We start from the raw sequence: 12,150 nt of genomic DNA, 5'->3' as shown, positions 1-12,150 counted from the left end.
TGAATTTAAATCAAAATGTGCACCAAACATGCTTTAGTTCATTCTGCCAGTGGCTCTGTCATAAGCAGCTAAAAGATCATTCTCAATGTTGTTCTTTCTGACATCCAGGCACACAGGCTTATTGGAGGCAGTGAAGGACCTTCAAGGGGCTGGACAGAAAACAGTCTGCCCTGATAAGGCACTTCAGACATAATAGAAATGACCTTCTGCGCAGAAAATCTGTTGTTTTCTTTCCCCCGGGCAGCGCTGATGTGTGGTGAATGTGTGCCTCTCCAGTGTTTAGGTTTATTGTCAATGCAAAAAGACTGTTAGGACGGCCGCTGTCCCCTCAAGGACATAAAATATCACCCACAACTGCGTTGCATTTCATCCATCACGATCGCCCAGAAGGTGTGAAGCAGTTATCCTATCTGAAGTCTTAAAACGGTCCCGAGTACAAGTCCAGGGAAATGAATCCCCCCATCACTTCTAACAGTGCATCCATGTGTCTGATAAATAAAATAGGCAACTTGTCAAAGTTTCTAAGACTGTTTTCATAAGTTTTGTATATCCTGGTAAATGTCAATAACTTTTTCAAGGTATCTCATACAGAGATCAGTCAAGTGTAGGAAAAAAAGTGAAAATAAAATGCCTTCTGCACACCCGTAAACCCAGGAGTGCAGAGCACAACAGAGCAGAGAGGTTCCTGATTTCTCTGCACGCTCAGAGCAATATAAACTAACTGTACATTTCTGACCGTGCTCCACACAAGGTAATCTCCTCCAGACAAGATAAAGTAAGAAGACCCACATCTACCGAACCGGCTCCTCTATGTTTATACTCAGACAGCAGATTTTGATGTCGACGTTAATACCTTAATGCCTCAGCAACTTCTCTTAACTTTTGCTGTGAAGGGTTGCCACAAAAACGCCACAGCTCAGCATTTATTGAAAACACCTTTTTTGGTCTTTGTTTTTCTGAAACTTGAAAACCACTGCAGGGGTGTCCAATTCAACAGAATGGATCGTTATCAGCTTGGCACCAAGGTTGATTGGTCCACACAACCATGCACGTTCACGGTCAATTAAGATTCACCAATCAAACTAAATTGCATGTTTGTTTGTTTTTTAACTGTATGAGGAAGCAAGGGGATGTGGTGATATGAACTAGGAATGCAGTGTGAACCCCCACACCAAAATATTGCATTCAGCCATAAGCCATCTGCAAACTCTTTATTCAAGTTAGAAAGCTAGGAGCCCTCAAAACTTTGCCTCTGGTTTGAAAGGGATATACAGTTCATGCAAATGCTGCGCCTCGCCTCCATACCATCCGAACAGAATGTCAAGACACAACAAAGGCGCAAGAGTCCTGGCTTTCGCTCTTCTATTGTAAAACTTTGCTGCTTGTCACTTTGATCAAGAGGGTGACTCTGCCCTATACACTACAATACAGTGTCAAACTGGGCCACAACTTACAGAGAGAAGATTGGGGCTTTCAGATCTGCTATTTCAGGAGGGTTTGTCAATACACAGCACAGTTGAGCTGCTGACATTTCATGATTGAGCTCATAGAATTTTAGTCCTAGCTTGACCAACCATCCATCCTAATTTGTTTCCCCCTTTAACACAAAGAATAAGTCTGGTCCCTCTGAATTCAGATTTTGTTTCTGAATTTGATTTACTGGGGGTAGTATCAATGGATGCAGGGCATTTGGTAGGCGTGAATCAAGCGCATTAAGTAGCTTCTGTTGTAAGCAGAGTGACATGCCTGGAGTTAACAGAAGACATCCAATATGGTGTGAATATGTTAATCTAAGATGTTTTTAGAAGTCCTGCTTCTATGTTAGGTGTTTTGACTGGTGGCTTTTGGATGCTCCTCTTTGAGTTATCGCATAAACCAGTCCCTGGCTCATTGCAACTGGTTTAGTACGTCCTGAACAAGTGAAAATATCAGTGATTGGGAAGGGAACCAGATCCATTTCACAACACAGAATTTTCACAAAGTTAATACATATAAGCCTGATCTTCATCCCACAGTGTACATGAATGATTTAGGCAGATTTGATCAATATACAAACTCTCATTTTCTTTTTTTGACCACCCAACAAGTATGTATATTAAACAGGCATAAACCATTGTATTCGATGCCTTACCAATGCTCATCCAGTAGATCTGACGAGGGGGGACACCTTGTGGAGGGTTACACTCCAGGATGATTGGTTCCCCCTGCTCAACAACAACTGGATCAAGTGCTTCCTTTGGAAACTTTGGAGGAGCTATCCAAAAATAATGATCAAAGAGAATAGATTCATATGGTGACTTTGAACAGAATCTGCTGCAAGTTAAAGTCGTTGCGTAAAGTTACTTACTTGAAACTATGATCTTGATATCCCCCGTCATGGCAGTTCCTAACTTGTTGGAAGCTAAGCATCTGTATATACCCTGGAACTGGAGGAAGTGCTTGTTGTGAAACATCAAAGTTCCATCTGTGTGGTCTGCTCTGATTGTTGTGATGTTCGGCAAGATTAAGTCTTGGCCATCCTTTGTCCATCTGTATCTGTTGGAGTGAAATACATGACTTTATCTGCATATCATGACCTTTGGAGTAATTGGAGATCTGATGTTCGTCACAATGTATCTACTGTAAATTTCTTTAGATTATTTTAACTTAACAATGTAACTTACATTGGTGGTGGGTTCCCAGTTGCTTCACATCTGATAGTAATGGTGTTGTCGAAAGGAAGCGCAATAACAGGACTTGTTGTGTGACTTATTATGGTTGGAGGCTGCTCCACTATAATGTGAGGACACATGCAGGAAAGTTACTTATTTAAACCTAAACCTATAATTTAGGTGGAGGAAAGTATCATTTTAAAGTATTTTTCCTTTTTTTCATTGTTTATTCCAGGTGTTCAATGTGATGTTGGGAGAATAGCACCATGACAAAGTTTTGTAAACTGACCTAAAATAGCACATAAGAGCCTGGGTGTAAAGCTTCCTTACTCTTTAACAAACCTGCAGCATCTGCCACATAAACAATTTACTTTGAACTTTTCTGTTGTCAGAACTTTAAAACTTTTTCCCCAGCACTATGAAGAGGTATGACACAATGTGAAGAAAGCGTGTTACATCAAAGATAAAGAAGAGATGACACATTAGAGGTCTTTACCATCAATTAAACTTCAAAAATAGACATTTCAAATTGAAAAGCAATTATTGCTTATTATTTTCACAGGCAGCTTTGTGTCCCTCCTACCTTCCAGAGGAATGCTGAGGCCTGTGGCCCTGGAGGTGAAAGCCCAGAGCAGAACCAACAGCAGGCTGCCCATCAACCTCATCACCCTCCGCTGGTTAATGGAGACAACTGAGATCAGAGGAATGCAATGATCGACCTCCGTTATCTAGAATTTGTAAGGCACAGAGGACCTGCAAGAGTTTGGAAGCAGAAGTCTTAAGATCAATAATTCAACTTCAAAACAAAACAGAGATGAAAGCAGTAATGATGCATACATCATGTCAACTGATTCTGCTAAAAGTGTATCTGTAAACTCCTTAAACTCCTAAAACTCCTTGGTGCTCGTTTGATGAAAACTGTTTACAAAAAATATTGCTTGTGGAAACCTTTTTTTTTTTTTAAATAAAATCCAATACAGTATGAGAGAATGTGTTTTCATGGTTAAATGGATGTAGTTAATCCAATAGTGCTTTATTTGTTGTAATTTATAACTGCTCATACAGTTCAATAAACTTTCTACCCTCATTTATGATATGAAACTTGATAAATCAGGAGACATCTCAAATTAGTGTGCCGGATTTAGAGACCTTTACCTTTCAAGGGATAATTGTAGAGTCAACATTAAAAATAATTGTAGAGTCAACATTAAAAATGAACGTCTGCTAGGGACAGTTGTCTTGCTTTTTGTTGATTGAAAATAATCCTGTAATACAGTCATGTGCAAAAGTCAGCACAGCCTCTTTTAATCCTGAGTTATTTTGTTTAAAAACTAAATAAAAATCCTCTGATCATAGTGGATCTTAGTCTTAGGCAAATACAGCCTCAGACAGCATCATTATATCACAGTGTCATTATTTATTAAATCTTTCTTGTTGCAAATCTTAGCTCCCTATGATTCACCAGCTTCTACTGTAGATCTGTCTGCTGACGCTTGCATCGTGGAGGAATTTTGGCCTATTCTTCTTTACACTATTCACTGCATTTTGGTTTTTAGAGCTTCTGTTTTAGAGCATCCTGCCATAACCTGTCCATTCTTTTGTTTGTCAACTATTCGGATGTACTTTTGTTTGGTTGCTTCACATCATTGTCTTCATGTGCCACCGGATTTCAACCAAGCTTCAGCCATCATATAAATGGCATCACGTTTCCCTCTAGGCAAGGCAAAACAAGTTTAATTCTTTAGCACAATTCAACAACAAGGTGATTCAACTTGTGTTGTGATGTCTATATATACTTAGTTGCATAACGGTAACCCAAAGCAACATGATCATACATCAGAAGGCTCCAGACCAGCAAACATTTTTATTTTCTTCTTTTTCAACTACTGATAATCACTTCATTAAAGACTGATGAGCACATAGCTGCAATACCCTCTTCAACCCTATGGAGATACTAAGGAGAAACTATTTCACTACTAAGGAAAAAGTATTACCCATCATCATCATCATCATCGTCATCATCATCATCATCATCATCATCATCAGCATCAGCATCATCACGATTATTGATTGTTGTCATGATTATTATTCGGACATGGTTTTGAGTCCTTGGCCATAATTGGTGCAAATTAGCCCCGCCCCTTCTTCTGATTGGTCGATATTTCATAGTCCCTATTTTCTGCCATAACTTTTGATTGGTTTGACATAGAAAGTCGTGGGTGGTGTCATTTCTGATATGCTTATGGGGGGCGGTGGTCATGGGTGCGAGGGCCCGTTCATCGCTGCTTGCAGCTTTAATTGTTATTACTATTATGATTAAAACTTAAAAGAGGGAGGTTTAACTTTGTATTCTGTAAATGACTGTATTCTGTAAATATTTGTTAAAATTAGTACTTTGTATGTTTTTTCTTCCTTAATTTTTTTTTAATTTAAGATCTTATTTTTACATTCATTATCATGATACATCTGAAACATGTTTCCCTTTTAAAAATAAGAAGCTTTAAAAACAGTAAAAAAGAGCTCAGTGCAGGGCCCTCCCAGGGTTGGTAGAGGATGGCAATGCCCAGGACTGTCACTTAGGTAGGAGCACTGGGTGATATAATGGGGAAAAAATCAGGATAAAAATATGAAGAGAAAAAAAAACAAAAAAAACAAAACAGAAAAAGTTCTGTAATAGGACTCCTTTAAACAATCTGTGCCTTAATGATGCAAGACATTCTGTTGAAGAGAATTGCTTTTTAGCTTCAGTTTCCCTCATTGTTTTGAGGTTGGAGCACAAGACAGCAGAGAAGTAGTCTGGAGATTACCATTTGAACTGTAAAGCTTGGCTGGTGGCATCGCATGACATGCTTACATTAAACCTGAATGGCACAAAGGCTAAGCTGTTGTCTGTTACGATAATGAGATCCAAGATGGCAGTCTATAAATTGGACTAAGCCTGTCAGTGTTTCACGGCTTAGTTCTCACAGTGCTATGACCGTGGCGGCAGCGCTGGCTATGCCAAATGGGTTCACCCCCATCTAATCCTTCTATCAGGAGAATGAAGGCAGGGGGGCCAAAGCAGTCATACAGTGTGCTGCTTAACGATGACTGAATACTACTCTAAGTTCTTCTAAGGATACAAGGGAGGTTAATGCAATAATTGTTAGAGGCTAGATTCACAACTAAGCAGCTTGAATTTAAAATGAATTAAACAAATTAAGATACACATGATTTGAATTAAGGACTTCCAATGGTTGGATTTGTAAACAAAAAAATGGTTTTGAGTTTGTTCCAGTGGAGTATGCATACATTTACATGTTTCGATAATGCTGTAACTCAATTTCTCTCCATTGTATTCCAAACCCAGAAAAAGACACATGTGTGCACACGCCTACATTGATTAATCATTGCATTAGAAACACTATTGCATGATAAGTAAAAAGTTAGTGGCAAAGTTCAGTTTCCGCGCTTGTAAGGTGGGAAATCCACATCCAGTGGCATGAGAGGAGTGGACTTTTATCAAGATTGGTGTTTGTTCACAGCAACAACCATACAGTTTCATTCATATGCAGGAAGTCCACGACCTGCTGCATGCCCAAACAACATTGGAGGCTAAGCAATCATACAATTCCGTGAACGTGTGGAGCTGTGCAAATCCACCTCTTCAAAGACAACTCAAACAAAAGTGACAGAGTCCACTTTCAAGCAATAAATCCCCGGAGAATAAACTGTGGTTGAGTTCCTATGCAAACAGATAACAAAGCGTTTGTTTTTGTAGCTAAGGGATCTATTACCTGAACACATGGCAGATCATAGACACAAATCCACAGGGATTGTTACCTAATCCATTAGTTGACCGGGCCATGAAGAGTGTGACTACTACACCACTAATCCTGGCCCAGAAGCACTGCACTGCACGCTGTACACGACACCCCCATACCTTTCAAACCCCCCCTTCCACATTGCCCTTCTTTTGAAAGTACAAGCTACAAACTCACTAGTATACAGCAGCAGCTTGGCAAAGAACAGACGTCACAGTGAGACAAGACTCATCTTGTGTCTTATTCTACTCAAACACATGTACAGTAATTACAGAGAGGAAGCATTTTCTAGGGAGAGTTAAAGTCAGAGTTTTCCTTAAAGTGACCAGTACTTACAGTTATTTTGAACCATTTTACATCCTCTACCTCTAGCAGAGGCCCAAGGCAGGAGCACTACAAGTCCATATAAAAGTAAAGAACCATCAGGGGATCATTCCAGCAACTCTTTCACTCTTTGAACCAACATCTCTGATATGCCCTTCCTCCTCCACCTCATTTTGCTTCTCCCCCGCCGCACAGACACGCCTCCCTCCCCACCCCTCCACTCAAGCTGCTAAAAGAAGCGACAGGAGACTCACTGAACTGACATATGTCGCCAAAGCTCCTCACTTGGCAAAGAGGCTCTGAAAGCCAGTGACAATGACTGGGACAAAGACTGCACTGCGGGGCTGCTCGGGGAGCATTAAGGAACGGGTGGAAAGGAAGTACAGGCATGTCGCTCCTTTTCACTCAGTCTCACTTTCTCTCGCCCTTTTTTCCTGGATCCTTACATCCTGCACTCCAAAAACTATATATGCCCTTTAACATCCAGCGTCATCTCAGTGATTTTTATGCAATGAGTCTTTATTTCATTGAAAAGAGAGTTGAGTCATCCTCTCTCATAACTGCACATCTTTTATGTGCTTTTATCCCCATGCAGTGCTCCGGGGTATTGATTGATGGAGGCTTGAGAAAACATGTCTGAAATAGGCAGGATGATGTTGATAAAAGACAAGATCTGGTTTTTCTTTTCCCTGGAAGTTGTTTGTAAAGCAATATAGCTTCTTGTCTGCAGAAATGACTCACTTCAGTCTATTTCTCTGCCAGTCTTTTAAGCAGTTTAGATATTCTGCTCTCTGCTAAGATTTTGGATGGTTTTTATTCAATGTTTGTTTTATCAAAAGGCTTCAATTGTATTGTCCACAAACGATTTGAAAAAAATGGGTTATGTGAAAAACTGCACTGTTAAAGGAGCATTCAAGACTGCATGTACAAAAAAAAAAAAAATAAATAAAATAGTTAGGTCTAATGTACACATGGGCTAATGACCACATCTCAAAGGTAAATAATGCTCACACGATTCCCAAGTATTATCCAAGCAGGGAAAAAGTTCATATTCACCAACTAGGACCTACATCGTTTTTTTAAAAACTTAGATTAACTGGGAAAAAGCTTTTAGTGCTCCTAAACTGACACATGCATTCAATACTATGATGCCAAATTAAGTGACAAAATGTGATTCAACCTGAATTGAGCTGAGCTGACTTGTTCGGTGGCAACATTACCCACAAACAATTTCTCACAAAGCAGCGCAGGCTGTTTGCTTGCAGGAACATTTGAATGTGTAATTACAGACAAAACAGGAATATAGGTGCTTTCATGACGACTCATTTATTTATTAAGTAAAAGCTAAAAAGCCTCACTTTGGCAGTGCTTACCAGATCAGTGGCATATTCAGAGCTGCCTTCAATTCAGAGTGAACTCACTGTTGGTGGCTGGAAGAAAGGCTGGATATAATTTCGCACTTCATTTATGAGCGCTGTCATCACTACAAATGGACCCAGTCTGTTTAAATGAGCATTGTTCCTGTAAACACAGGCAAAGACCTTAGAAACATAACCTCTAACGGATTTGCACATTCATCCAAAGCTTTGCATGCTACGATGTCATGCATAAAATACTAAAATGAATTAATTTTGAATGCTTTAGCCTTGTGAAACATGCATTGTCTTGTCTAATTTAATACGGTATGTAAGGAGTTCCTGTAACCCTTTAGCAGGACTATTATTTCAGGTATTCACACCTTTAATTTATTTTCAACACTTTGAGTTTTTTTGGTGAGTGTCTCAATCTTTTCTGACCATGGGGCAGTTGAACACATTTGTGGAGAGATTTGAGTCAGACAATAAACTTGGCCAGCACATACTTTTCGGGTTTTGTCTATTCTTCAAAAGTCCTGTGTGAATTTGAAGAAGAATGTGCTTTTGAATTTCATCAAGTGTCCTTTCATACTTTATGGCAAAGGTTGTAACATGCAATGTCCTTCGCACAGGCAAAATCCAAGGCACTTGCCCTTGCGTTTCTCCAAAAGGTAATTTGTACAAGCATTCTATCTGAGGCATCAGGAAAACAGCCAAAAGGGGTTTTGTATGAGTGGTGAAAGGCTCGTTTAAAACCTCTTGAATCCTGCTGCAACTGCAACATACAGTAATTCAAATGCTTGTTAAATGACTCCTGTCCTGTGTCTTTTGTTCTTTTGCTCACAGAATAAATTGTTTCGGTCGTCCCAGTTTTTTCTCCCCTGACGACTTGTGAGTGATCACGCTGTTGGGAGAAAATCTTTGTTGCATCAATTTTTTAATTTTGGTGCCTGTATTCAGAGTGCTGGTTGTGTATTCATTTTAATTTGTACAATCCTTGCTCATTTTTCATTGGTCATGATGACCAAACATTTGCTGTTAATTTATGTTAGGTGATGAGGCGTATGTTAAAATATGAACATTTCTGATTCAATGCATTTCCTCTTTTTCATAATTCACCAGCTAACCATGGGGAAGATGCTTAGGGTTAAATGGTCCTAGGTGCAGTGCCAGTACAAATTGTGATTGAAAACCTTCATGCTGATTTCAGCTAGGTACCCTCATACTTGACGCTGATTATGAATATAAACCCCGGGGGAGAGGCCTTTTATTCAGGTCAAAGCACCAGATGAACCATTCCCCTGTGGATGCATGTGGATGGGCAGCGATTTGAGTGATCTTCCTCCAGGAGGAATGGAATTGAATGTCACTTCGTAGGTGGGGAGGGAGCCTGAGCTCTTGCTGGAGTTAGATAAACCGACTAGATTGTAGGTGGGCTTACTTCAACATACAACATGGATTCTCAACCAAGTCTCTTTGAGATGGGCTACACCTGATTCCACTATAATCACCCTGTGTGAGAAGCACTGAGCAGTTTTCTTGCGTGTACAAGGGGGGGATTTTCCTGCATTTCTGGGTCAAGGAAGAGGCGCTGGCTCTTTCTGACCCTCTTAAGAGTCTATCCACAGGGGCTAGAAGGTTAGCCGCGAAAGGAGTCTGTTGTTCTGCATGGGGACTTGAATACTGATTGGGGTGATGGCATTCAGAAACACTTAAATTTACAGTTTAACCAAATTATGCCTATAGCTCAGTGATGCCTTTCTTTGTCCAAACACGTGAGTGGGAGTGGTAAGCTACAGACCACCCTGACAGGTGGTCTCAGTGCCTAGTTTAGGATGGTTAGTATTTGGCTCCTCTAGTTGACCTATTGTGCCAAACAGCAAAGCAACAGGTAAGTCTTTGGTTTAGGTGGGTGCAGCAAATTAGAAACATAGCCATCAGTGGATTTGACAGACTTCAGCTCCGTACATCTCTGAATGCTTTTCAGGTCAAAGCTCAGGGTGGGAACTGCAGTGCATGTGAAAAACCCATAGGCCAATTCCAGTCCCACTTAATGTTCACGTGCAGGCATCAACTCGACTTCAACCAGACTACCTGGGTGAGTTTTAGTATGATAAGATCAGTCTTGTTCTATTTCAGTTAGACTTAGGTGTTTACATGCATTGATTAATAGATATACTGTATTTTGATATAATCTAAATAGTTCAGCCAACATACATATGTTGTCAAATGCTAATGACTAATAAAGTATTTATTTAATATTCTTTAAAAATAGATTAGAAGTACAGATCATTTGTGAATTCCCATCATATAATAAGGTTTCTTTACCCCCACACGTTTATAATGTTGCTCTTCCTCCCCAGCAGTCCTGGCCTGTGGTATCCTCAAATAATTACAAAACAAAACAGGCAAGGACTATCCCTCAAATATTTGTATTTCTAAGTATACCATGTTGTAACATTGTCTAGCCAATGAAAGAGAATTATACAACAATGTGTGTGTGCATAGAAAGACACAGCAAACAGGAAACATGGTTACAATATGGGCTTTAAACCACAAACGCAGCGAAGACTGTTGGCACAATTAATGACCAATGACTCACAAATGCTTTGTTGTAAGCAAAGACAATCAACCAAGGCAAGGAGAAAGTCTACTCATAAACAAATGCAAATAACTTTCCCTTTAATAGGTTGCACATTTTTTTTAGCTTTCTCAGAAAAGTCAGCATGCGTGTGTGAGGGCTTTTTACTCTGATTATGCAAGAAAAAAGTATTATTATAACATAGCTAAAGCTAATCAAAAAGTCATTAATTTTGAATTGCTTAAGTCAAACACTGAGGACCAAGAGTCTGTTACCATTAGGTCTTCTCATATTATTATTATTTCTAGACCTTTTTTTTCCTTATTTTTAAATGGCTTTTTAGACTTAGTCCCATTTTTGATGAATGTTTGATTAGGTATAGTCCTTAAAGCTTGATTGTTGAAAGGATTATGGTTTTGGATAAACAGAGACTAGAAAACATAACCACATATGAGAGCTGTATAATGAGTAACAAGTGTAATCCCCAAAAAGGTTTTTATCGTAATTTTCTTTAATACGAGGAATAGTCCTTACCAGATTGTATGCTTTCTTAAGATTTACTATTAGTGACTTGTTGAGCATCCAGTCTTGACTGATCTTTGGGTTTTGCCAGATGCTGACTGATGATTATACTGTGTATCTCTGATGGGATTTTACTCTTACCTAAATAGAAGTTTTGATTAGAAGAAGAAAAAAACATCTTCACAATGTTGCAATACAGGCATTAGTAGAGTGTCATGTGGGATAAACTGCTTAAAAAGGATGTCTTCCCTTAAACAATACTCTTCCCCTGAACTTATAATTAAATGTCAGTGCCTTGACGTGCCACTTATTTGTCTGTCGGTCCTCCAAACAAAGTTTCTAATCATGCATGCCTCAAAAGCCCCCAAGCGACTCTCCATTAGCAGCAAACCTGTGTTTCCAGTATTCTGCAGAAACGGAGTTGCTACACTCTTACTTTGTTTACAGGCAGAACAGGTTCAAACCATAAGCGTGTAGTAACTTTTATTTCACAACAAAGGCACACTCCTGCAGAAAATAACTGAAGCTTGCACAACATGCTGTCAGCAGCACTGAAGAAACACTTGGGGCATTTTTATTCTTCTACCACGCTAATGTTACACATTATTTCACTCATGCACATGGAGTTTGTATTCTGAGCCTCACCGTTCTCTACTGGTAATTAAAATGTGGAATAACGAATATGTTTTTAACTAATTAATGCATTTTCATTTGTTTTAATGTCAGAAAAGTAGTTTAATTCCTCCATGTTTTCAGGTGAATGTTATTTGCAGAGGGCAAGAGGGGTGTGGAGGTTTGTAAAAGTTACTCATCAAGGCTCACTCAGCAGGAGTTTAAATGTTTCCTTCGCTGGAACACTGTGATTAGTGGAATGACATAGAGGAGCTTTTTAAACAGGAGCCTGCCCTGCACGC

The 12,150-nt window shown here is 39.5% G+C and overlaps 1 protein-coding gene across 15 annotated transcripts in view; it reads right to left on the bottom strand.

The window, feature by feature from the left end:
- LOC133457303 (neural cell adhesion molecule L1-like protein) overlaps positions 1–12,150 on the bottom strand; it is a 62,556-nt gene that overhangs the window by 35,715 nt on the left and 14,691 nt on the right. For 14 of the 15 annotated variants that reach the window (XM_061736420.1, XM_061736423.1, XM_061736414.1 and 11 more), the window contains exons 2-5: positions 3,235–3,404; positions 2,664–2,772; positions 2,348–2,535; positions 2,132–2,254 (exon numbers count right to left, since the gene is read on the bottom strand). In XM_061736420.1, coding sequence (XP_061592404.1) covers positions 2,132–2,254; positions 2,348–2,535; positions 2,664–2,772; positions 3,235–3,316 — 502 coding nt within the window. In that variant the 5' untranslated portion in view covers positions 3,317–3,404. Of the gene's footprint in view, positions 1–2,131; positions 2,255–2,347; positions 2,536–2,663; positions 2,773–3,234; positions 3,405–6,790; positions 6,914–12,150 lie in introns of those variants that run through there. The other variant, XM_061736415.1, reaches the window with a different exon arrangement.

Source organism: Cololabis saira, chromosome 12 (genome assembly GCF_033807715.1).
Source record: "Cololabis saira isolate AMF1-May2022 chromosome 12, fColSai1.1, whole genome shotgun sequence".
In the NCBI taxonomy this organism is placed as follows: Eukaryota; Metazoa; Chordata; class Actinopteri; order Beloniformes; family Belonidae; genus Cololabis; species Cololabis saira.
Note: the sequence above shows the minus strand (reverse complement) of the source record. Positions and strands in the feature narration are given on the sequence as shown.